The sequence below is a fragment of the Chiloscyllium punctatum genome, chromosome X, assembly GCF_047496795.1.
Source record: "Chiloscyllium punctatum isolate Juve2018m chromosome X, sChiPun1.3, whole genome shotgun sequence".
Taxonomy (NCBI): domain Eukaryota; kingdom Metazoa; phylum Chordata; class Chondrichthyes; order Orectolobiformes; family Hemiscylliidae; genus Chiloscyllium; species Chiloscyllium punctatum.
In genome coordinates this window covers 30,810,053-30,832,667 of record NC_092791.1, presented here as the reverse complement: position 1 = coordinate 30,832,667, position 22,615 = coordinate 30,810,053, and the positions used below count along the sequence as shown (strand labels likewise).

The following is a 22,615-nucleotide window of genomic DNA, read 5'->3' as shown; positions in this document are numbered from 1 at the left end:
GGGTTGATACAATAGACTGAACTGGTGGCTCAGTGCTTAGCACTGCTGCCTCACAGAGCCAAGGACCCAGGTTCAATTCCAGCCTCTCTGTGTTGAGTTTGCACGTTCTCCCCGTGTCTGCGGGCTTTCCTCCCACAGTCCAAAGATGTGCAGGTTAGGGTGAAAATGGGTCTGGGTGGGTTGCGCTTCGGAGTGGACATGTTGACCCTGTAAATAATCTAATGTTAAAAAAAATATTTTACATTAACACGTCTGCGAAGCAACCAAGGATAGACTGCCTCAAAGGACAAAACACTAGGGGTCTACTCCCCTCAAGAAATGGTACCTTCCAAGTCAATTTATTTCGGCACTACCACCGAACCTCCACGTCTTGCCGGAGAGAAGGTAGGCAGCAACGACTTGAGAGACCCATAACATGAGGCGCAGATCAAGTATCTTTTTTTTTCCCTCGCCGCGGAAATCATATGAGAAAAAGTTGGCCACTGAGGCGAAACATAAAGTGATCCCTTACCAGTTCACCGCAACGGGGCACCACCACCCTCCAACTTTACTCCAAACCCGTACCGCCACGGAATTCGGCCCCAAGTCCCTCCTCTGCTCGCTACCCATTGGTTCCGGTGCCAACCCCTCGTTACCCATTGGCTCCGGTTCCGCCTCTTCGGTGCGCATTGACTTTGGCCCCTCGCTGCTCATTGGTCCAGACCCCAGATCCTCGTTGTTCATTGGCCTCGGTCCCGCCTCTTCGCTGTGTTTTAGCCACAGGGCCATGCTGTTCATTGGCCTCAGTGGCTTCTCCGATGTTTATTAGCCCCAGCCCCTCGCTTTTCATTGGCTCTGACCCTCGCCCCGCCTCCTTGCTGTTCATTGGCTCCGACACCACCTCCTCGCTGTTCACTGGCTTAAGCCCCAGCCCCTCGATGTGCATTGGCTCCCAACCCGGGTTCTCAATGTTCATTGGCCCTAGCCCCGGCCCGCCTCCTCACTGCACATTGGCCCGCTTGCACGCCTGCTGTTTGCCGGTCTGCAGCCGTAGACCTCCAGGCACAGCGCCACTTGCAGGAGCAGATGAAGTTGCAACATTTCGAAGGTGCGTGTGAAGTTACATGAAGTTTTGTATCAACTAGTTTATACTACACAAACCAAACACCAGGGTTCATTTTCACAGAAACATAGAGATTGTATTGAATAGAAACAGAACATAGTGGAAATATTCAGCAAATCTAAGAATGTTAAGGGGAGCAAAAACGGAAAGTGTTGGAGAAGCTCAGTAGGTCTGGCAGTATCTGTACAGAGAAAAAGAGTTAACGTTTCAGGGCCAGTGACCCTTCAAAACTAGAAATAGCTAGTAATTGATGCTGACGTTAGGGGGCAGAAAGGAAAGAGCAGGAAGGGAGAGACAAAGGCCAGCGATCATAAGACACCAGAGCAGAATTAGGCCATTTGGCCCATAACAAAGGAGAAAGTGAGTACTACAGATGCTGGAGATCAGAGTTGAGAGTGTGTTGCTGGAAAAGCGCAGCAGGTCAGACAGCATCTGAGGGGCAGGAGAATCGATGTTTCGGGCAAGAGCCCTTCATCAGGATGATTTCATTCCTGATGAAAGGCTCTTGCCTGAAAGATCGATTTTCCTGCTCCTCAGATGCTGCCTGACCTGCTGGGCTTTTCCAGCAACACACTCTCAACATTTGACCCTTCAAGTCTTTCCGCCATTCGATCATGGCTGATATTTCACAACCGAATTCTCCTGCCTTCTCCCGTGATCCCATTACCAATTAAGAACACATTTAACAGGGTACCACACAGGATGCTGTGCAGGCCAAATTATTGAGTAATTAAGACAGAGATAAAGGCCTTCTGGAAATCCAATTGTCTAATTTGCTATTTCCTCAAAGAATTCTAATAGATTTGTCAGGCATGACCTTCCTTTAATGAAGCTGTGCGGACTCAGCTCTATTTTAACCATGTTAAAAATCACACAACACCAGATTATAGTCCAACAGGTTTAATTGGAAGCACACTAGCTTTCGGAGCAACACTCCTTCATCGGGTGATAGTGGAGGGCTCAATCCTAACACAGAATTTACAGCTGAAACATTACGCCATGTTCTTCGTGACCTGCAACACATTATCAATGAGGATGAGCACCTCACCAAGACCTTCCCCACACCTCCACTACTTGCCTCTAAACAACCGCCAAACCTCAAACAGATCGTTGTTCGTAGCAAGCTGCCTGGCTCTCAGGGCAACTCCATACAACCCTGTCAGGGTAGGCGCTGCAAGACGTGTCAGAGTGTGGACATAGATACCACCATTACGTGTGGGGACACCTCCCACCTTGTACATGACAGGTACTCATGTGACTCAGACAACGTTGTCTATCTTATAAGTTGCAGGCAAGGATGCCCGGAGGCATGGTACATTGGGGAAACCGAGCAAAGGCTACAACAACGGATGAATGGGCACTGCACAACAATCAACAGACAGGAGGGTTCCCTCCCAGTTGGGGAACATTTCAGTGGTCCAGGACATTCAGCCTCGGACCTTTGGGTGACCATCCTCCAAGGTGGACTTCGGGACAGGCAGCAGAGAAAAGTGGCCGAGCAGAGGCTGATAGCTAAGTTCGGAACCCATAGGGAGGGCCTCAACCGGGACCTTGGGTTCATGTCACATTACAGGTGACCACCATTGCACTATACACACAGACAGGCACTCCTACACACACACACACACACACACACACACACACCCATACACATTCTTACAGGCACACACACTCCCACACTCACATTTGCACCCCCTCACAGACTTAAGATACTCTGCACTCGCTACACACTCACACACACACACACACACACACACCCATACACATTCTTACAGGCACACACACTCCCACACTCACATTTGCACCCCCTCACAGACTTAAGATACTCTGCACTCGCTACACACACACACACACACACACACACACACATTCTCACACTCACAACCCCCAACCCAGACAGACACACACAGACAAAGACCCACATGCGTACATATATTTTGTGGGATGAATTTGTACTTGCAGGGTTACATTGTACTTTGCTCAAACACTGCATGAATTTATGTAAAACTCCGTTATCTCACTTTTTAGATTAGAATCAATCTAAACATCATGGCATAAACAGAGAACACAGGGGGCCAACACCTTCAACATATTGTCTAGCTATCACCATTGTTAACAGCTAACCCCAGAATGCAACTTGTTTAAAAAAAGGTTTTGTGATTTACACATGAAAGAAGTGAAACTATCACGGCATTCTAACAGATGAAAGGCTTAACAGACAATCAATTTTTCAATGTATAATTTCAGTTACATCACACTGTAAATTTTTGCTATAAATTCTGTGTTAGGATTGAGCCCTCCACTATCAACTGATGAAGGAGCGTCGCTCCGAAAGCTAGTGTGCTTCCAATTAAACCTGTTGGACTATAACCTGGTGTTGTGTGATTTTTAACTTTGTACACCACAGTCCAACACTGGCATCTCCAAATCATGACTATTTTACCATGCGCTTCCAAGTACTCTGCAATCTCATCCTTCATAATGGACTCTAAAATCTTACCAACGTCAGAGGTCAGGCTTAGTGGCCTATAGTTTCCTGCTTTCTGCCACCCTCCCTTCTTAAACAGGGATCTTATATTCGCCATTTGCCAGTTCTCTGGGACCCTCACTGACTCCAGTGATTCATGAAAAATCATTACCAATGCTATTGCAATCTCCTAGTAGCAATCTCCTTCAGCATTTTGGGAAAGAGAGTGAAAAAATAAAAGAGAGTGAAAAAGATAAAGAATTGTTGACAGTAGGCCAGGAAAGAAGAAAAGATAGATTGGTAATAATCGGGACTTTGAGTAGTGAAAATGGGTTGACTGTGCTGAAAATAATCGATTTCATGACCTGACCTGGGTTTGTGGGGGTAGATAATAAGGAAGGAGTGTTATGGATCAGACCAAATGCCCTCAAATTATTCAAAAAGCAGTCTGGACCCGAACGGTTTCTTATTTTAAAGGTAAGTGCCAGGCATTGTAATCCAGATGCTATTGAATTGGTCAGAGTACTCAATGTGAAGCAAAACATACGTTATTTTGACACTACAATTAAAATACAGACAAAAGTTTGAAAAATTGGCTGAATTATAACTCCATCGAAATGCTTAACAAAATAATTAATATACTACTAATTAACTGTTCCAATATGGTAAGTCCTTTTTTCTAAAAGCTGTTCCTTTCCTCAAGGATACTGTGTCCTTGGTTTTTCTCAGAGGGGTCGTAAAACAGTCCGGGCTCCGAAACTACTTGGTTTCGTACAAAGATGAAAGGCCTTTTTGTTTATATGTAAACAGATAAGACATTAAACCAAAGCTTTTATGCTTTAGAAGTAACCTGTATAATGAAAGGGGAGTGGTCAATCCTGGAAGCCAAATTCTTGTTTTTTAGTTTGGTGCAGCAGGGGCTGTATGTGAAACAGGCTGCTGAACTCTCTCTCCTTCTGCCCTTCTAACATCAACCTGTAAGCCTCTGTGTTTAAGGAGGTTTTGTTTATTGGGACTGTTGTGTATTTTCAGAACAGCATAATTAAGTCTAGTCTGGATAGACTGAGTTCTGTGGGTATTCTATCTTCTGTTCTTTGTGTTTCATTCCGTAATTTTGTGAATAAATGTTTGTCTGTTTTAAGACCTGGTGAAAGTGAGTACTGCAGCTGCTGGAGATCAGAGTCTATATTAGAGTGGTGCTGGAAAAGCACAACAGGTCAGGCAGCATCCCAAGGAGCAGGAAAATCGACGTTTCGGGCAAAAGCCCTTCATCAGGAATGAAGGCAGGGCGTCTCCAGGGTGGAGAGATAAATGGGGGGGGCGGGGGGGCCGGGGAGAAGGTAGCAAAGAGTACAATAGGTGGATGGGGGTGGGGATGAAGGTGATAGGTCAGAGAGGAGGATGGGAGAAGGTAGCAAAGAGTACAATAGGTGGATGGGGGTGGGGATGAAGGTGATAGGCCAGACAGGAGGATGGGAGAAAGTAGCAAAGAGCACAATTGGTGGATGGGGGTGGGGATGAAGGTGATAGGCCAGACAGGAGGATGGGAGAAGGTAGCAAAGAGCACAATTGGTGGATGAGGGTGGGGATGAAGGTGATAGGTCAGAGAGGAGGGTGGAGCAGATAGGTGGGAAGGAAGACTGGCAGGTAAGACAGGTGCTGAGCTGGAAGGTTGGAACTGGGGAAATGAGGAAACTGGTGAAGTCTCTTAAAACCTGGTAGTCAACCTAGCTAACTTACTCCAGATCATTTTCATTGTTCACTTACGGAAACAAATAGCAAAGTTACAATCTGGGTTGCCTGCTTAAGAATGTTTTGAGTAGTCTGGCCTTGTCCATAACAAGTAACATCCCATAAACACACCCTTGGCAAAAAGCAAAATTCAGTAAAATAGATTATCTGACAGGCAAATCTCCAGTCCAGGAGGAAAAACATTAAGAGAAAGTTCGGAAAGAGTATAGCAGGAAACTCTGTGTGTGTGAGTGTGAGTGTGTGAGAGAGAGAGAGACAGCAGGGGGAGATGTACTGCAGCTCCCAAACCCAGCTTCAAGAAAACTCAAAATCAGCAACTGCCACTGAGAAACTAAAACTAAAAAAGTCCTGGCTCTGTGAGAGCTTGACCGACCCCATTCAGGCCACTTCTATTGTTCCAAATTTTTAAAAATTCTCCAAGGTCTCACAAGGTGTTTACGTTATTCAATTCAAATAGACAGTACGTCACCTCTGTCTTAAAACTTCTCTTCAATAAAAAAAGTACAACACACACCTCTTAAAGCTACAATAGGCTAAGTGCATTAGTCAGGGGAATGGATCTGAGTGGGATACTCTTCGGAAGGTCGGTGTGGACTTGTTGGGCCAAATGGCCTGTTCCACACTGTAGGGATTCTATGATCACAGGAGGTGGTCATGCTCTGAAATTGTTATACTTGATGTAGAGTCCTGAAAACGGTAAGATATTTAAAGAAGGTGAGGTGTTATTTCTCCAACTTATGCTGAGCTTTGCTGGAGCTCTGTAACAAGCCTCACAGAAATGTTAGCGTGGGAACACAGTGAAGTGTTGAAGTAGCAGGTAACTGGAAACTCAGGGCCATTTTTACAGACATAACATAGGTGCTCTGCAAAGTGGTACCCAGTCTGCACTTCATCTCTCCAATGTTGAGAAGACTGCATTGTGAGCAAGTACAATAAACTGGATCGAGTGAAGTGCAGGTAAATTGCTGCATCACCTGGAAGGTGTTTCTGAGATCTTGGATAGTGAGGAGGGAGGAGGTCACCCTTCTGTGCTTGCATGGGATGGTACCGTGGGGTTGTGGACAAGTATTGGGAGTGGAGGAGTGGACCAGAGTGTCTCAGAGAGAATGGTCCCTGGGTAATGTTGTCAGGGGAGGGGAGAGTTTCTGTTCTCTAGTAATTTTGGTTTTTATTTGTTTCAGATCTCCAGCATCCGCAAATCTATGTTTTACTTTCAGCTTCCTTGGACTTCTGTTTATTGCAAATTCATAACGAAAGACTATTATACATGATAATTTGAGATATCTTTTTATTAAGTTATTAAGACTATTTTCTACATGCACTTCTATTTTCTCAATCATATGGTTAGAATTCAACCAACTAACTAACACTGCTTAATTTGCTCGCTTACATGAGAGGTTGGGATCTGAAATGCCTGAAACTGATGAGGTACCTTCAATCACAGCTTTCAAGTGGGAATGGAATTGTTATCTGAAGAGGAGAAAAATCAGGCCACAGTGGAAAACAGGGAGGGGCACTCAGGTGAATTGTCTTGCAGAGGGCTGACATAGACACAATAGCCCGAATGGCCTTTGTACTGTAACCTTCTACAACTGAATTCCTATAGCAGCAAAACCAGAATTGCATGCAGTATTCTAATAGTGGCCTAACCAATGTCCTATACAGCCGCAACATGACCTCCCAACTCCTATACTCAATGCACTGACCAATGAAGGCAAGCATACCAAACACCTTCTTCGCTATCCTGTCTACCTCTGACTCTGCTTTCAAGGATCTATGAACCTGCACTCCAAGGTCACTTTGTTCAGCAACACTCCCCAGGACTTTACCAATGTTTGTATAAGTTCTGCTCTGATTTGCCTTTCCAAAATGCAGCACCTCCTATTTATCTAAACTCCATCTGCCACTCCTTGGCCCATCGGCCCATCTGATCAAGATCCCGTTGTAATCTGGAGGTAACCAGTCCACCGCTCTGCCCTCATGAATTCTCTTTGTTACTTCTTCAAAAAACTCAAATCAAGTTTATGAGACATGATTTCCCACGCACAAAGCCATGTTGACTATCCCTAATCAGCCCTTGCCTTTCCAAATACATGTACATCCTGTCCCTCAGGATTCCTTCCAACAACTTGCCCATGACTGACATCAGGCTCACCGGTCTATAGTTCCCTGGCTTGTCCTTATCACCTTTCTTCAATAGTGGCAACCTCCAGTCTTCCAGCACCTCACCTGTGGCTATTGATGATACAAATATCTCAGCAGTGGTGTTTGTCGAGGTTTGTCCCAAGCAGCGCCGTGACGCGGGACTCCATGCTCTGTTCCCCGGGACGCAAACCGAGACCAATATCAACTGTGCCTGGAGGATCATCAACTCGGTCAAAGACGCTCTTTGGTCTGTCCGAAACCTGTTGATCTTCCAGCTGAAGGAATTGACCCTGACTGAGTGTTGCAGACTGGCACTTCCAAGGTCCAGGACGACGTGTTGAGGGACACGCTGAAGCTTGGGGCAGCTGCTGCTTAGGTGCGATGGGGAAAGGCCACCATCTAAGGTCACCCTGCCTAAGAAGAACAGGGGGCCCACTCAGACATTGGGTCCCGCTGACGCCTCAGCAAAATATGTGGATGGTCAATGTACAGACTTGTACATACAAATGATTAATTCCGATCTCTGTATGTAAAGAAATGCAATGTGTGCATAAGAATGGCATGACCAATTGTATAGATATCAATAATAATTTCATGAATAAAGTATATTTTTGAAATAAAAAAATCACATTGATGATTGTGGGAGCTTGCTGTGTGCAAATTGGCTGTCACAATTCCTACATTACAGGGGTGATTACATTGCAAAAGTACTTCATTGACTGTCAAGTGTTTCAGTTGTGGGTGGCATGGTGTCTCAGTGGTTAGCACTGCTGCCTCACAGCACCAAGGACCCGGGTTTGATTCCAGCCTCGGCGGACTGTCTGTGGAGTTTGCATGTTCTCCCCATGTCTGCACGGGTTTTCCTCTCACAGTCCAAAGATGCGCAGGTTAGGTGAATTAGCTATGCTAAATTGTTCAGGGATGTGTAGGTTAGTAAGGGATAAATGTAGAGAATGGGTTTGGGTGGGATAGTCTTTGGAGGATCGGTGTGGACTTGTTGGGCTGAAGGGCCTGTTTCCATACTGTAGGGAGTCTATAAGAATACCTTTAGATGGTATGTTCTTTCTTTCTTGATTAGTGAAGTTCATCTACACTATAAAGTTTTAGCTGTCCTGGTAAACCTGATGAGAAGCTGTTTTTCCAATGTTGTGTACGATGGGGAAATAAAAGGGAGAATTCACATATTCCGGAACAGCAGGGGAGCGGTTTCAGATCGGACTCTTGTACCCCAGCAAAGAAAAATTATGGACCAATTTAAAGAGATCCTCTATCTTCACTCAATTGCAATGCTATCATTTAGCCATCTCAAGGTCTGAACACTATCCAAACTTTGCTCTCGGTTCATGTCACTTGACTTTTTCCATTTCTTTGGTGTCTTTTTTAAACAAATTTTTACGGTGAAGAAACAAGTGCTCTTTGTTCTAATATTCTGCCACAAGAGGGAGGTGTTACATTGCATTGTACTGTAACTGAACAATCCAACTGACTGCATGTGATTCCAGAGGAGTAGGGCCAAAACAAAATCAGCCCTTCTTTGTTATTTACATTTATGTTGTATTATTGTGTTACAATCACTTGCAACAATTTAACAGTTTATAAAAAAGGAAGTGTCCTGCAGGCACCATGTGTTTAAGCTCTGCTGTGTGGTGAACAGTGACAACTTTGACCTTGGGGCTGCAGTTCTCCTTATAATTTTAGATGTTTAGGCTATTGACAATTAAGTCCCAAACCTCTCCTACTTTCAAAGTACTTCTTAAAACCTGACCTTTAGACCAAGCTTTCGGTCACCTGCCCTGAAATGTGCTCATATGGCTCAGTGCCAAACTTTGTTAAGAGCCCACCTTTCTGTGTTAAAGATGGCACATAAAGGCAAGTTGTTGCTGATAGGTCCAAATGGAAGGCAGGCACTGTAAAAGGAAATGTATCAAATGAAGAAACACGCAGTTCGTAGCTTTACACACAGTGAAAATGAGGTCCAACTGCAGTTTGGGCTAACATCTAGGTAAATAACACTGGAGACAATAGTTGATGCAGCAACCTCTCCATACACTCATTGCTTCCATTGAGATTGAAGGCATGGCAGTGAAATGTGTAAATGACACAGAGGCAGATAGCATGTTGTAATGCCAAGGAAAGACAGGTTAAGCAAGTGGGGTAAAATCTGGCAGATGGAGTATATTATAGGAAAATATGAAGTTGTTCATTTTGTTAGGAAGAATTTTAAAAAGCAGAATATTCCCTGATAGGTCCAGGGAATGCTGGATGACGAGAGAAATTGAGGTTTTGGTCAAGAGAAAGGAGGCATATGTCAGGTATAGACATCAGAGATCGAGTGAATTCTTAGAGTATAAAAGCAGTAGGAGTATACTCAAGAGGGAAATCAGGAGGGCAAAAAGGGGATATGAGATAGCTTTGGCAAATAGAATTAAGGAGAATCCAAAGGGGTTTTACAAATATATTAAGGACAAAAGGGTAACTAGGGAGAGAATAATACCCCTCAAAAATCAGCAAGGCAGCCTGTGTGTGGAATTGCAGGAGATAGGGGAGATACTAAGTGAATATTTTGCATCAGTGGTTGCTATGGAGAAGAACATGGATGTGGAGAAACATGGATGTGGATACAGAATGTGGAGAAACAGATGGCGACATCTTGAAAAATGGCCATGTTATAGAGGTGGTGATGCTGGATGTCTTGAAACACAAAGGTGGATAAATCCCCAGGACCTGATCACATGTACCCTCAAACTCTGTGGGAAGCTAGGGAAGTGACTGCTGGGCCCCTTGCTGAGTGATAGTCACAGGTGAGGTGCCATAAGACTGGAGGTTGGCTAATGAGGTACCACTATTTAAGAAAGATGGTAAGGAAAAACCAGGGAACTAGAGATCAGTGAGGCTGACATTGGTCGTGAGCAAGTTGTTGGAGAGAATCCTGAAGGACAGGATTTACATGTATTTGGAAAGGCAAGGGCTGATTATGAATAGTCAGCACGGCTTTGTGCGTGGGAAATCATGTCTCATGAACTTGACCAAGTTTTTTGAAGAGGAGGATTAATGAGGGTAGAGCAGTGGAAGTGATCTACATGGACTTCAGTAAGGCATTTCACAAGGTTCGTCATAGTAGACTGGTTAGCAAGATTAGATCACATGGAATATAGGGAAAACTAGCCATTTGGAGATAGAACTGGCTTGAAGGTAGAAGACAGAGGGTGGTGGAGGCCTGTGACCAGTAGTGTGCCACAAGGATCAGTACTGGGTCCCTACTTTTAGTCATTTATATAAATGATTTGGATGTGAACATAGGAGGTAGACTTAGTAAGTTTGCAGATGACACCAACATTGGAGGTGTAGTGGACAGCAAAGGTTACCTCAGAGTACAACAGGATCTTGATCAGTGGGCCAATGAGTGGCAGATGGAGTTTAATTTAGATACATATGAGGTGTTGTATTTTGGGAAGGCAAATCAGGCAGGACTTATACACTTAATGGTAAAGCCCTGGGGAGTGTTGCTGAACAAAGAGATCTTGGAGTGCAGGTTCATAGCTCCTTGAAAGTGGAGTCACAGATAGATAGGATAGTGAAGAAAGCACTTAGTATGCTTTCCTTTATTGGTCACAGCAGTGAGTGTAGGAGTTGGGAGGTCATGTTTTGTACAGCCATAACATTAGCTAGGTCACTTTTGGAATATTGTGGGCAATTCTAGTCTCCCTTCTGTAGGATGGTGTGAAACTTGAAAGGGTTCAGAAAAGATTCACAAGGATGTTGCCAGGGTTGGAGGGTTTGAGCTGTGGAAAGGGGCTGAATAGGTTTTCCCTGGAGCGTCGGAGGCAGAGGGGTGACCTTATCAAGGTTTAAAAAATCATGAGGGACATGGATAAGATAAATAGACAGGGTTTTTTCCCTGGGGTGGGGGAGTCCACAACCAGAGAGCATAGGTTTATGATGAGTGGGGAAAGATTTAAAAGGGACCCAAGGGGCAACTTTTTTCAGGCGGAGGGTGTTGCATTTATGGAATGAGCTACCAGAAGTAGTGGTGGAGGCTGGTACAATTGCAGCATTTAAAAGGCATCTGGATGGGTACATGAATAGGAAGGGTTTAGAAGGATATGGGCCAAGTGCTGGCAAATGGGACTAGGTCAGGTTAGGATATCTGCTCAGCATGGACGATTTGGACCGAAGGGTCTGTTTCTGTGCTGTATATCTCTATGACTGAAGAGTTCCAAAGTGCAGAGGGATATTCTAGTGCAGGAGTTATACAAGTTACTATGCAGGTAAAACCAGTGACTCAGTATGGAATACTTGCTTTTATTAAGTGAGAAATTAAGCATAAAAATGAGGATGTTATGCTTGCTTGATCTTGGCGAGACCACATTTTTGAATACGGTGTGCAATTGGTCTCCTTAGTGAAGGAAGGGTGTAAATGTGTTGAAGGCAGATAAGATGTTTATTAGATTAATACCTGGAATGGGTGCATTATCTTGTGAGGAAACACTAAACACGTGATTTCAAATAAACCTGTTGGACTATAACCTGGTGTAGTGTGACTTCTGACTTGGTCCTGACATGGTAGGTGTGGGAAGGATGTTTCCTCTTGTGGCTGAATCCAGAATTAGGTAGCCCTGTTTTAAGTAGAAGTCACCCTTTTAGGACAGAGATGAGGAGAATTTTTTTTCCTCGAGGGATGTGCAACTTTGGAATCAGTCTCAGAAGGCAGAGGGGAAGTCATTGAATATTTTTAAAGGTGGCGGTAAAATGCCTCTGCACCCCACCACCTAACAAGAATCTAAGTTTATCAGGGATAGATGATATTGTGTACTTCAAAACACACAAGTAGGTCAGTCATGATTTTACTGAATGGTGAAGCTGCCTGGAAGGGCTGAATGACCTACTTCTGGTCCCAAGTTTACCTGTTTGTATGACATTACAGTCTGCATTTGGAGAAGATGGAAACACTTGGCAACCCTTTAAAGGAAGCACATCAGAGGACCGTCCTCAACTATGAATGGAAAATAGAGAAAATCATATCGAGAGCACTATTTTATGTGACTGTCACAAGTTGGACTTTTACCCAGCATTGTTGCATCTACAATCAGAATCCCTTATTAACCAAAACCTGTATTTTTATTCCCTGCAGTGGACACAGGTTGAAGAATTGACCTGTATGTTTTCCCATCAGTAAATTGAAAAGGCTAAAGAATGCTTTAGATTTTCTTCATTGAAAGCAGGTCCAAATCCAGGTTTTCCTTGTGGTATAACCAGGAGAGCTGATCTGATAGTGGGAGTCTGGCTCCTTGCCAAGGTTGAATAATCCTGATGCATAGCCATCTAGAACACCATGAGGGCAGCCAGGATAATAGCCACACTGATTCTAGGGCTGAAAGGCAGTACTAGAGCAGAGGTATATCTGTAACCCTCCTGGTTTCAACAACACAGTATCAACTGCAAGTGCAGTCACTTATTTCGTGAACCCAATCAATGAGGGCAACATGTCAGTTTATTAACTACCTCAATTCAAAGTTTGTGCGAAGATTTGTAGATCGGGTGCTCGTTGTTGTGGTTCTGTTCGCCGAGCTGGGAATTTGTGTTGCAGACGCTTCGTCCCCTGTCTAGGTGACACCCTCAGTGCTTGGGAGCCTCCTGTGAAGCGCTTCTGTGATCTTTCCTCCGGCATTTGTAGTGCAGTTTCAAATGCCAGAGGAAACATCACAGAAGCGCTTCACAGGAGGCTCCCAAGCACCGAGGATGTCACCTAGACAGGGGACAAACGTCTGCAACACAAATTCCCAGCTCGGTGAACAGAACCACAACAACTACCTCAATCTCCAACTTATTTACTCTTTTGAGTTTACCAGTTACATGGCTGCTCTTGGATCTTGGTACATCACAGAAAGACATTCCAGTATGTTTTACCCTTGGTATCAAGATGCCGCAGGATAATCACTGCCGGATTTGAAGGCTCTGTGAAATCTCCTCGTTTTCTGTAAAATGCTTATTCTGTTTTTCATGTCAAAGACCATTGGTAAATAAAATGGCTTCCAGAAAAGGAGCATAACTGTTGAACAGAGGGCTTGTTAGTGGTTTCACGGTGATAGTTGGGAGGTACTTTAATGAGTTTTTATTAGCACCAGTCCTATATTCTTGAAAAACTTTGCCCCACATTGCTACTGAAGAAACGGTTAAGAGACTGAATCAAATTGACTGTGCCTCTTTCTATTAATCAAGGTGTGGTATCCAAGACTGATCTACAGCAGTTTCAACTGTTCTGTCCATAGGCATATTGATGCTTTTAAGTGCCACACTAATTATCCTGATAGCGCTATATAAATTATTACATTGAAAAATGTTCAGGATCCTACTGGTTGACCCTACACCATCCAAGTGGGTGCACGAGACAATGATAGTGGAGTTGTTGACAAATCATGGCAATTGATTTTCTTAGGTCTACAACAGACCAAGGTGACAGGAGGCAAGGAAAGCCCCATTATTAGAGCACTTTGGGAACAATAGGTCCAAAGTCACCTCTTCTTCCAAAGCACACTACATTGCTCAAGGTCATATTGCAAATAACTCTCATACTGTATCGCAAAATGTTTTTTCTGAAAAATTAATGAAAGAAAATACAACGTCTTGAAGGAATTATCAGTCTGTCACGTAAGCACAAGAGTTATCAACAAACACATCGACTTGGACCCCATGTACCACCCTCTGAGAAAAAGAACAAGAAATGACATCACCAACCCAAGGAAACCTAACACATATAGAAAGTTGGTCATAATACCAGTGCTTCGCCAGAGGCTCACTGATGTTACCTAGTATGGTGATGAAACGTCTGAAAACGAACCTTCTAGCTCAGCGAGCAAACCTACATCCAGAATCTCAGATTTCCAATAAAACACAAAACCCAAAGATCACAACAATTGGACCACAGAGAGCTGGATTTATAATAATTATTAAGAATAATATGTACAGTATTGCGTAGTGGCAGAAAGCCTCAACTTTGGCATAGTTTTAAAAATAGTCTTTTTAAAAAATGGAAAATTGAATGAATTTAACAGTTTTTTTTACAATTACAAAAGCATACACTTAACTACAGGAATGTAGAGTTTGGAACGGAATGGTTAAAATACAAACTAAATACTTCATATGTAATACATACCAGAAAGACAAAATAAAATGGCGACCTTGTGGATTTGTACAGGAATGCATGGATTATTTGAAGTCTACTTTCCCCCAAGTCCACAGCTCACTTTTTAAAATAATAACTACTGATGGGTAGACTTACTGAAATTCAGTATTAAAAACATACATTCTGAGTCTATACCTTAGCTTTGACTATTACATTGCACCTTTGTATCAGATGGTCTTCCAGATGATGTTACAGGCTAAACAATAATGTAAAGTCATTCAATCTATCACATCACTGGAACAATCCAAGAATACATGGGGGAAGCAGCATAAATTGTAAACTATAACTGACGGTACAAATCAAGTGTAATTTTAAAAAAGCTCGCTGTTGGGGTTATTTTATTAGAAAAATGGAAGACCATTGAATTAGCTTGAAACAACAAGACACACCTTGCTTTAAATAATTTTGTAGCCTTTGGACAGCAACGTTTAAAAACAATGTTTTAAAAATCCAATAAATAAAGCTGTTCTCACACCAGGTTTGTGACACACTTCAGTGAATGAGCAGATAAGACATTAATTCCTCACCTTCAGGCTCAACTTCCACCTCATGAGGCAAGTCAGTAATGAGAGAGGTTTAAGCTTGCTGATGCACACTCAAATCATTCCAAAGGTGCTGATTTTTCCATTGCTCAATGGGACATGTTGGATCAGCCTGACTATGTCTCTAATAACGTGACCTGAATTTAAAGACAGTGTCAATTTAGGGTGGGATTTTAGCCTGTCTGGCATGTGAGCAGCGTACTGTAATATAGCAACACACACACACCTGGATTTTAATCCTGAAGCTGATGGCTTAAAGGAATTTCCTCACTCACCAGACCCACCTTGGTAAGAAATGCCCTGAAACATGTAATTTTCACTCGGAGGGTGGGAGGATTTGGACCCACTGACCCTGAAAGCTATGAAATATTGTTCTGATTAACAAAATTAAAAAGACAAGTCTAAAGGCATAGTGTTGTAACACATGGAGCATTTACAATAAGGCAGATGAATTAAATAAATGGTTAATGATATTGTTACGATTACAGAGATGTGGCTGCAGGGCGACCAAGGGTGGGAACTGAACATCCAGGCATATTTGGAAAGGAGAGACAAAAATGGAAAGTAAGTGAAATAACATTGTTGGTAAAGGAGGAAATCAAAGCAATAGTGAGGAAAGATATTTTCTTGGATAACCATGATGTGGAGCCTGTTTGGATGCAGATCACAAACACCAAGGGGCATAAAACATTATTGGGGGCTGAGTGGAGATGTAAGGAAAGGCATTAAATCAGAAATCAGAGATGCACGCAGTAAGGGTACAACTATAATCGTGGTGACTTTTTTGTTGTGATGAGTCCTTTTGGGAACAGCAACCATAATATGAACAAATTCTTCATTAAGGTGAAGAATGAAGTAGTTGAATCTAAAGAGAGTTAAATCTGAATCTAAATAAAGGGAACTATGAGGGTCCGAGGCAAGAATTGGCTGGGATAGAACAGGGAACCTTACTCAACAGGTTGACAGTGGCTAGACAATGGTTCATATTATAGCATGTGTGCATGAATTATAACAATATTCATTCCTATCTGGTGCAAAAGTACAAGAGGAAAGGTGGCTCAACACGGCTTTCTGTAGATCCAAATAGTCAACAGATAAAAGTGCCAGAAAAAGCAGCAAGCCTGAGGAATGGAAGCATTTTAGAATTCAGCAAAAGAGGTTTGATCAAGAGGGTGAGAATAGGGGATGAGAGTAAAATTAGAGGGAACATCAAAACTGATCACAAAAGTTTCTGTAAATATGTGAAGAGAAAAAGGTTAGTGAAGACAAAATGTGAGATCCTTATTTCAGATGTGGGGAAAATTATAATAGGGAACAAAGAATGTTAGAATCTTTGGAAAGGGAGCAGTGAAGATTCATTAATATTATACAAAGAATTAGTGAAGGACAGCCTGATATATTGTACCCCCTCCCCTCCCATTTGGAACAGAGTTAAGAAGGGAATCTGACAAAAGCATCTAAATTATGAAAGGATTAATCACAAAAGACTGTGTTTCTACAGACTGCTGATTCAGGAAAATGAAATGGGGCCATACATAATTGGTTATCATCAAAATAAAAGGGATACAATCTATCCCAAATTACAAGGTGTAATGTATTACCAGAAGTGGCTGTTGAGGCAGGGGGCTGTACCATCTTGAGGTGAAATCAAAAGTTTTGGGGAAAAAAATGAAATGAATGGGCAAGTGGAAAGAGGAAATGGGCAAGAGCAGATTAATTTAGTTAATAAGGTATTGCTAGGTACAGCAGGCAGACTGGCCTCCTTTATGCTGTAATTGGTTTAGAAGATGGGGAACTATAAACAAACCAAGAACTAAGCATTGAAGGCACACATTTGAATTGAATGCAAAGCTGATTTTTGTTTTAAACATAAGATTTTCTCACCTATTCTGCAAAATGATCACACAGCCAACTGTAACATTAAATCGTTTCTGAAATGCCTTATATTTACATGCAAATCTTTGCCTCTGGACATTCAGTTCAAGACTGTAGCCTATTTCATTGAAAAGGCCAAAAATACCTTCCAGCAAATTGTTGTAAAATCAGTGATACTGGAACTGCAACTTTACATTGCAAAGCACAACTCTGGTACTGCCAAATACAATTAAAAACGGAGTTTGCCTTAAAATTGTTTTATGGCAGTATTTAGAGTTTATTGGTAATCATGGACACTAGTGAGAGCTGGTGGGATTAGTCCCACTGAAGAGAGTTTTGTTTTGAAAACTGCACCCAGTGAATTGCTCTTCTACCTTAGGTTTCACTCCCCCACAATTCCCTGAGGTACCAGCCACATTCTAGTCTCCTACCCCAGTGAGCCCAAGCAGCAAGGACCCACTCAACACCCAAGTGAGAGAGATGCTCTTTTCAGCTGAGTCAATTGGACAGAGGATGGGAACCAGCTAGCAGAGATGAACTGCATCTATCACTGGGAGAGATGGTGAACTAAGGGTTTGACCCAAGAACTGTAATCAGAGCATTTGGGGATACTGGGCTTAAGTGCAAATGCTCCTAAAGTATATATATTAAATAAAACAATTGACAATATCAGAGGGCTTAACTTATTGGCTAGCCGAACAATAAAAAAAAAAGAGTCAATTCTGTAGTTTGTATTCAGTTCCCATACTTCCAACAGAAGATACTGTTCCAGTTAACAAAGGAACAAAAAAAAAATTTGAGTCCATAATTCCCAGATCAGAACAGAGGTAAGAACAATTTCTAATTCAATATCTCCTTCTCAATTCATAGAATCAGAAAATATAACAGCCCGAGTGCTGATCAAAAGTCAGAGTTCAAATTCCATCCAACTTGGTGCATGATGAACCTTTTAGGTGCTACGTAAATGCTGACTCAAGAACAGTGGTAAAACACAGTCAGGTCTGTGTGGATTACATATTCTCCTCACTCAGACTTCCAAACACCCCAATCTGCTCCATCCAATCCCTTGCAATGCAATGAGTCTGAAAAGTAGTGAAAAAGTCTGACTTGAGGGGAGGAAAATTTGTCCTTATATCTGCTTCTCAACAGACTTTGTAGGTCTAATTGCTAGCTCCATTGAATATTCTTCAGTATTCTCATTAGGATTTCCAAATATATCAAGGAATTTAGCAATATTCAGAGAACTAAACACCTGGAAATGCTCAGAAGGACCTCAAAATGGGTTTGAAATCAATAGAAGAGAAAGATAATATTCCAACAATAGTGGCCATTTTACTTTGGCAAGAACAGGTGCCAAAGTTTCTTTGGAAACATCACAGAAGGTCAAGTTAACTGTACAAGACATAGGAGGAATAATGGAAAAATACATTAAATTAATTAAGACTACAAAATAGAAAGAACTCCATAGTTAATGTGCCCAGGTAATACTGCCGTAACAAGGCGTTCAAATTTCACAGACTGCCCTAATTTGGTGAGACAGCCAATAGTTCTCTGTGTTTTCTATCCTACTGAGAAACATGCTTCCTCCCAGCTTTGATGGAGCATCAGGATCTCAAACACGTAGTTGTATCATTTTATCCATTAAGTGGTGAGTAGTTGTTGTGGATTGATTTTAAAAGAAAACATATTTCCCCTGCAGAAACAGAAAGGGAATGTGCGCTCTCCCTCATGTTTCCTATCCACACCATGCCAATTTTTTGTGGATTACAAAAGGTACATGTGCAGTAAGTTCACCATTTCAGGGAGTTGATGTGAGGTGACAAAAGAAAGTGCATCCCGAGATGCTCCGAGGGAACAGTTTTTGATAACACTGTCAATTTGGTTGCAGTTGTCCTCTCCTTCTCCCCTCCCCGCTCCCAACTCTTTTCTTCAGAGGTGTTTCCATCCATGTCGTATCACCGCGTCTGCACGTCGGAATGGTTGACTTCTAAGATCTGTGAGAAACAAACAAAAAAATGGCAATTGGCACCAACTCCTTCACTCTGCTAGTTGGGCAACAAAGAGGCAATCAAGCAACAAGGCAAAGCAGCTCTGCAGTGAAGCAATTCCGAAACAACAGCAAGATGTCGAGTTACATCCAATCAAAATGATGGCAAGCCACTGGGATTGTTGTGCATATACATGCACACATGCATTGATCCAGTACTTACATAGGCATTTGGCAGTACAGAGCTTGAGTATTGCTGAAAAAGAGACATTTTGTCAAATCTTTTCCTCTTGTACTTATCAGCACAATTTGCAAAAAACCATCATAGAGGCAAAGTATTTATATTGTAACAGAGGAGAGTTTGACTGGCAAGTAGACTCTTATTGAAGAGGTATTACCATGCAGAAAGCACCAATTAATGATTGTCATCATTAAATACAAGATAAAACATGTCTTTTTCAGCAATAATCGATAGTGTTGGAAAATGTAGCATTATTTTCAAAAGGGACTCAAAATCAGTCTCAGTATTGTAGAAATTGGATGGAGTCTAATACTCCCCTGGGGTTCTTTTTCCATGCATTCTTCTTCTGGGGAATTTACATGGTCAACAACACTCTCTAATGAAGAGCTGACACCACCAGTCCTTTCCTGCCAAAATTCTCTCCCCTCTTCTGTAAGAATACAATGGTACCAAAGCTCAGTTGCCTGCTTTCTACAACTTACTTTTGTCGACTTTCAATCACCTCTTCCCCTTTGCCTGTTGCTGACAGATCCACAACTTCACACCCCTCTCACCAACATCACCCAGAGGGGAGAAGGGGGATATCACAGATATCTTAGGTTTCTTGGAGGCTGAGCTGACAGTTCATGTGAGCTTTGTTTGCATCACTTTTTCTGCTTGGGTAGGATCGAGCAATATGCATAAGACATCAGAAAGGTAACAAAGAGCAGAAGGGGAGCTTTAGATGGGAAGCTGCCAGGAACCCAGAAGTATATTACCAACAAGTTAAGATACGAACTGCAGGGAAAACAATATTAGGGGGAATTTTATTTTTCTGTTGATAGTACAAAAAAGAAAGACAGGGTTACACAGGGATGGGTTTACTTTGTGCACATGAACAACAGGAGGTCATTCAGCCCATTGTGCCATTTGATTGAGCTCAGGGTTGATCTGTATCTCAGCTCAGTCTCCTCACCTTAGCTCCACATCCCTGCAGATTTACAGGAAGGTCTTTCCCTGACTTTTGATTACCTCAAGCCCTATTGACCAGGCCTTCTTTGAAACAGTTCAGGTACAAACATCGGTTTTCATGTAAGACTGCTAAAGCATAGAATCATTGAATGGCTACAGCACAAGAGACCATTCCATCTATCATGTCCTTGCTGGCTCTCTGAAGGAGTAATTCACGACAAAGTTAAAAATCACACAACACCAGGTTATAGTCCAACAGGTTTAATTGGAAGCACACTAACTTTCGGAGTGATTGTATCACCTGATGAAGGAGCGTCGCTCCGAAAGCTAGTGTGCTTCCAATTAAACCTGTTGGACTATAACCTGGTGTTGTGTGATTTTTAACTTTGTACACCCCAGTCCAACACCGGCATCTCCAAATCATAATTCACGACAGCCGCTCCCCTGCCTTTTCCATTTCAGATAATGATTTAATACCTGCTTGACTTGCTGCACCACGCACTCAGATAGCGCATCCCAAATCTTATTCGCTCACTGCATGGAAGTTTTATAGTGTCACCATTGCCTCTTTTGTCAATCTATGTCCTTCACTGATCTTTTTCCCATCTATTCTGTCCACACCCCTCAAGAATATGGACAATTCAATCGAATCTCATCTTAAACTTCTTGTCTCTGAAGGAGAATAGTCTCAACTTTTCCAATCTATCCATATAACTGATTATAGTTGCTCAGCCCTGAGACCACTCCCAGAGATCCTTTCTGCACACTCTTAAGTCCTTCACATCCTTCCTAAAGTGCAGTACCCAGAACTGGATGCAATACTCCAATTGAGACCAAACAAGTAAATAAACAATTGAATGGAAGAGGCTTTGGAGGTGCAGTGGTAGTATCCCTATCTCCCAGACAGAAGGCCTGGGTTCAGGTCCCATCTATTCCAGAGGAGTATTAGAAGACATCTTAATAGATTGATTCAAATGTCTACCAACCACCTAGGCAAGAGAGACAAAGGAAAAACCATTCCCATCATCTATTAAAAAAAAAGGAATTGACTGACAATCCAAATTATCCCATCATCCAATCAAGAGGCAGCCTTTGTAAACTCCTTTCTCAAAAACAAGGTTGAATAAGGATTAAGTAGCTGGTACTACCATCATCTAGGTGCAGATATGAGGATATCATGCTCCTGGGTCAACACATAAGAATTCCTGAAATACAGTATTGCCAAGTAGGGTTATTCCTCCAATGAGATGACAAGCCAGCTTCATCCCAAAGGGCACAGTGTGTAGCATCTGTGGTACAGGGACCAGGTGAGTTCGATGTGTTGACTCAGGAGGAGGGACAATCCAACTGAACTCAGCACAAAGTGCGAAAAAAACTGAACAAACGCTCATAACCACAGGACACACAAAAGTGCTTTGAATAGCTTACTTTTGGAGTCTGGCCAATCCATGAACCATCAATCTTCAGGCAGCAAGTTCTCTCACACAGCAATGTGACATGATCAGATCCTCTGCTTTAGTGATGTTGATGGAGGGACAAATAATGGCCAAGAGCCAGGGGAATTTATCTACTTGTCATGGAAAGAGTGCTGTCAAATCTTATATCCATCTAAGAGGGCAGGCAATGCTTCATTGGAAAGATTGCACCTCCAACAATGCAGCACTCTTTCAGCACTGCCCTGGAGTGCCAGTCCAAACTATACGCTCAAGTTCCTGGACTGGGATTTGAACCTGCAAAATTCTTAGGCAAGATTGCTACCAACCAAGCCACAGTTGAATACCAGAAGGCAAGAAAGAGCTAAAAAGAGAATCTGTAAGGATTTCCACTCTCAATGACCAATGCTTTGATGCCCTCCATAGTCCAATAGCTTGCTGACACTCAAACTCCATGGCACTCACAAGAAGAATGCCCACTTGGTTGAAGTGCCAGGAAACAGTTCCCCAGTAAGGGTCACTGCCTTCAGGAGAGCAGGAGAAAGACAAGTTGACTGATAATGGGTCACTGAAGCCAAGTAGGGATGTGAGGATGAGCACATACACTGGGAGAGTAAGTGATGGAAACATTCCAGAAATTTGATTGGAACAAGGGAATCAGTAGTCACATCATTGATTTCAGACAACTCTCAACTCCTTTTCCTTAAAATCAAAGTGAAACAGAGTCTGGAGCTAACACTTCTCCACAGGCATTAAGAACTTAAAAGTAAAAATCAAGTGCATGCACATAGGCCTGTGAAAACAAGGAGTTTCCCAACTGTCCTGTTTGAGCCCAAACTTGCCATTTGTTTAACAACTGTATTTGGGTGCCACATGTTCAACATTCAAGCAGGATTCATTAAGAAAAGAAAAATATGAAAAAGTTGTTTATTTGTAA

General features: G+C 42.5%; 3 protein-coding genes across 9 annotated transcripts in view; 1 reads left to right on the top strand and 2 right to left on the bottom strand.

The window, feature by feature from the left end:
* slc11a2 (solute carrier family 11 member 2) overlaps positions 1 to 770 on the bottom strand; it is a 92,274-nt gene extending 91,504 nt beyond the window's left edge. For 2 of the 4 annotated variants that reach the window (XM_072567173.1, XM_072567172.1), the window contains exon 1: positions 636 to 770. In XM_072567173.1, the coding sequence (XP_072423274.1) occupies positions 636 to 768 (133 nt within the window). In that variant the 5' untranslated portion in view covers positions 769 to 770. The other 2 variants (XM_072567174.1, XM_072567176.1) reach the window with 2 other exon arrangements.
* LOC140471231 (HIG1 domain family member 1C-like) overlaps positions 1 to 3,441 on the top strand; it is a 119,539-nt gene extending 116,098 nt beyond the window's left edge. The window contains exon 4 of the mRNA XM_072567179.1: positions 2,388 to 3,441. Coding sequence (XP_072423280.1) covers positions 2,388 to 2,455 — 68 coding nt within the window. The 3' untranslated portion in view covers positions 2,456 to 3,441. The remainder of the gene's footprint in view (positions 1 to 2,387) is intronic.
* Positions 3,442 to 14,371: 10,930 nt separating this feature from the next.
* LOC140471076 (formin-like protein 3) overlaps positions 14,372 to 22,615 on the bottom strand; it is a 224,817-nt gene continuing 216,573 nt past the window's right edge. For all 4 annotated transcript variants that reach the window (XR_011956846.1, XM_072566920.1, XM_072566921.1 and 1 more), the window contains one exon: positions 14,372 to 19,060. Coding sequence is in view for 1 of the 4 variants with exons in the window: in XM_072566921.1 (XP_072423022.1) it covers positions 18,996 to 19,060 (65 nt within the window). In the remaining 3 variants the exon portion in view is untranslated. The remainder of the gene's footprint in view (positions 19,061 to 22,615) is intronic.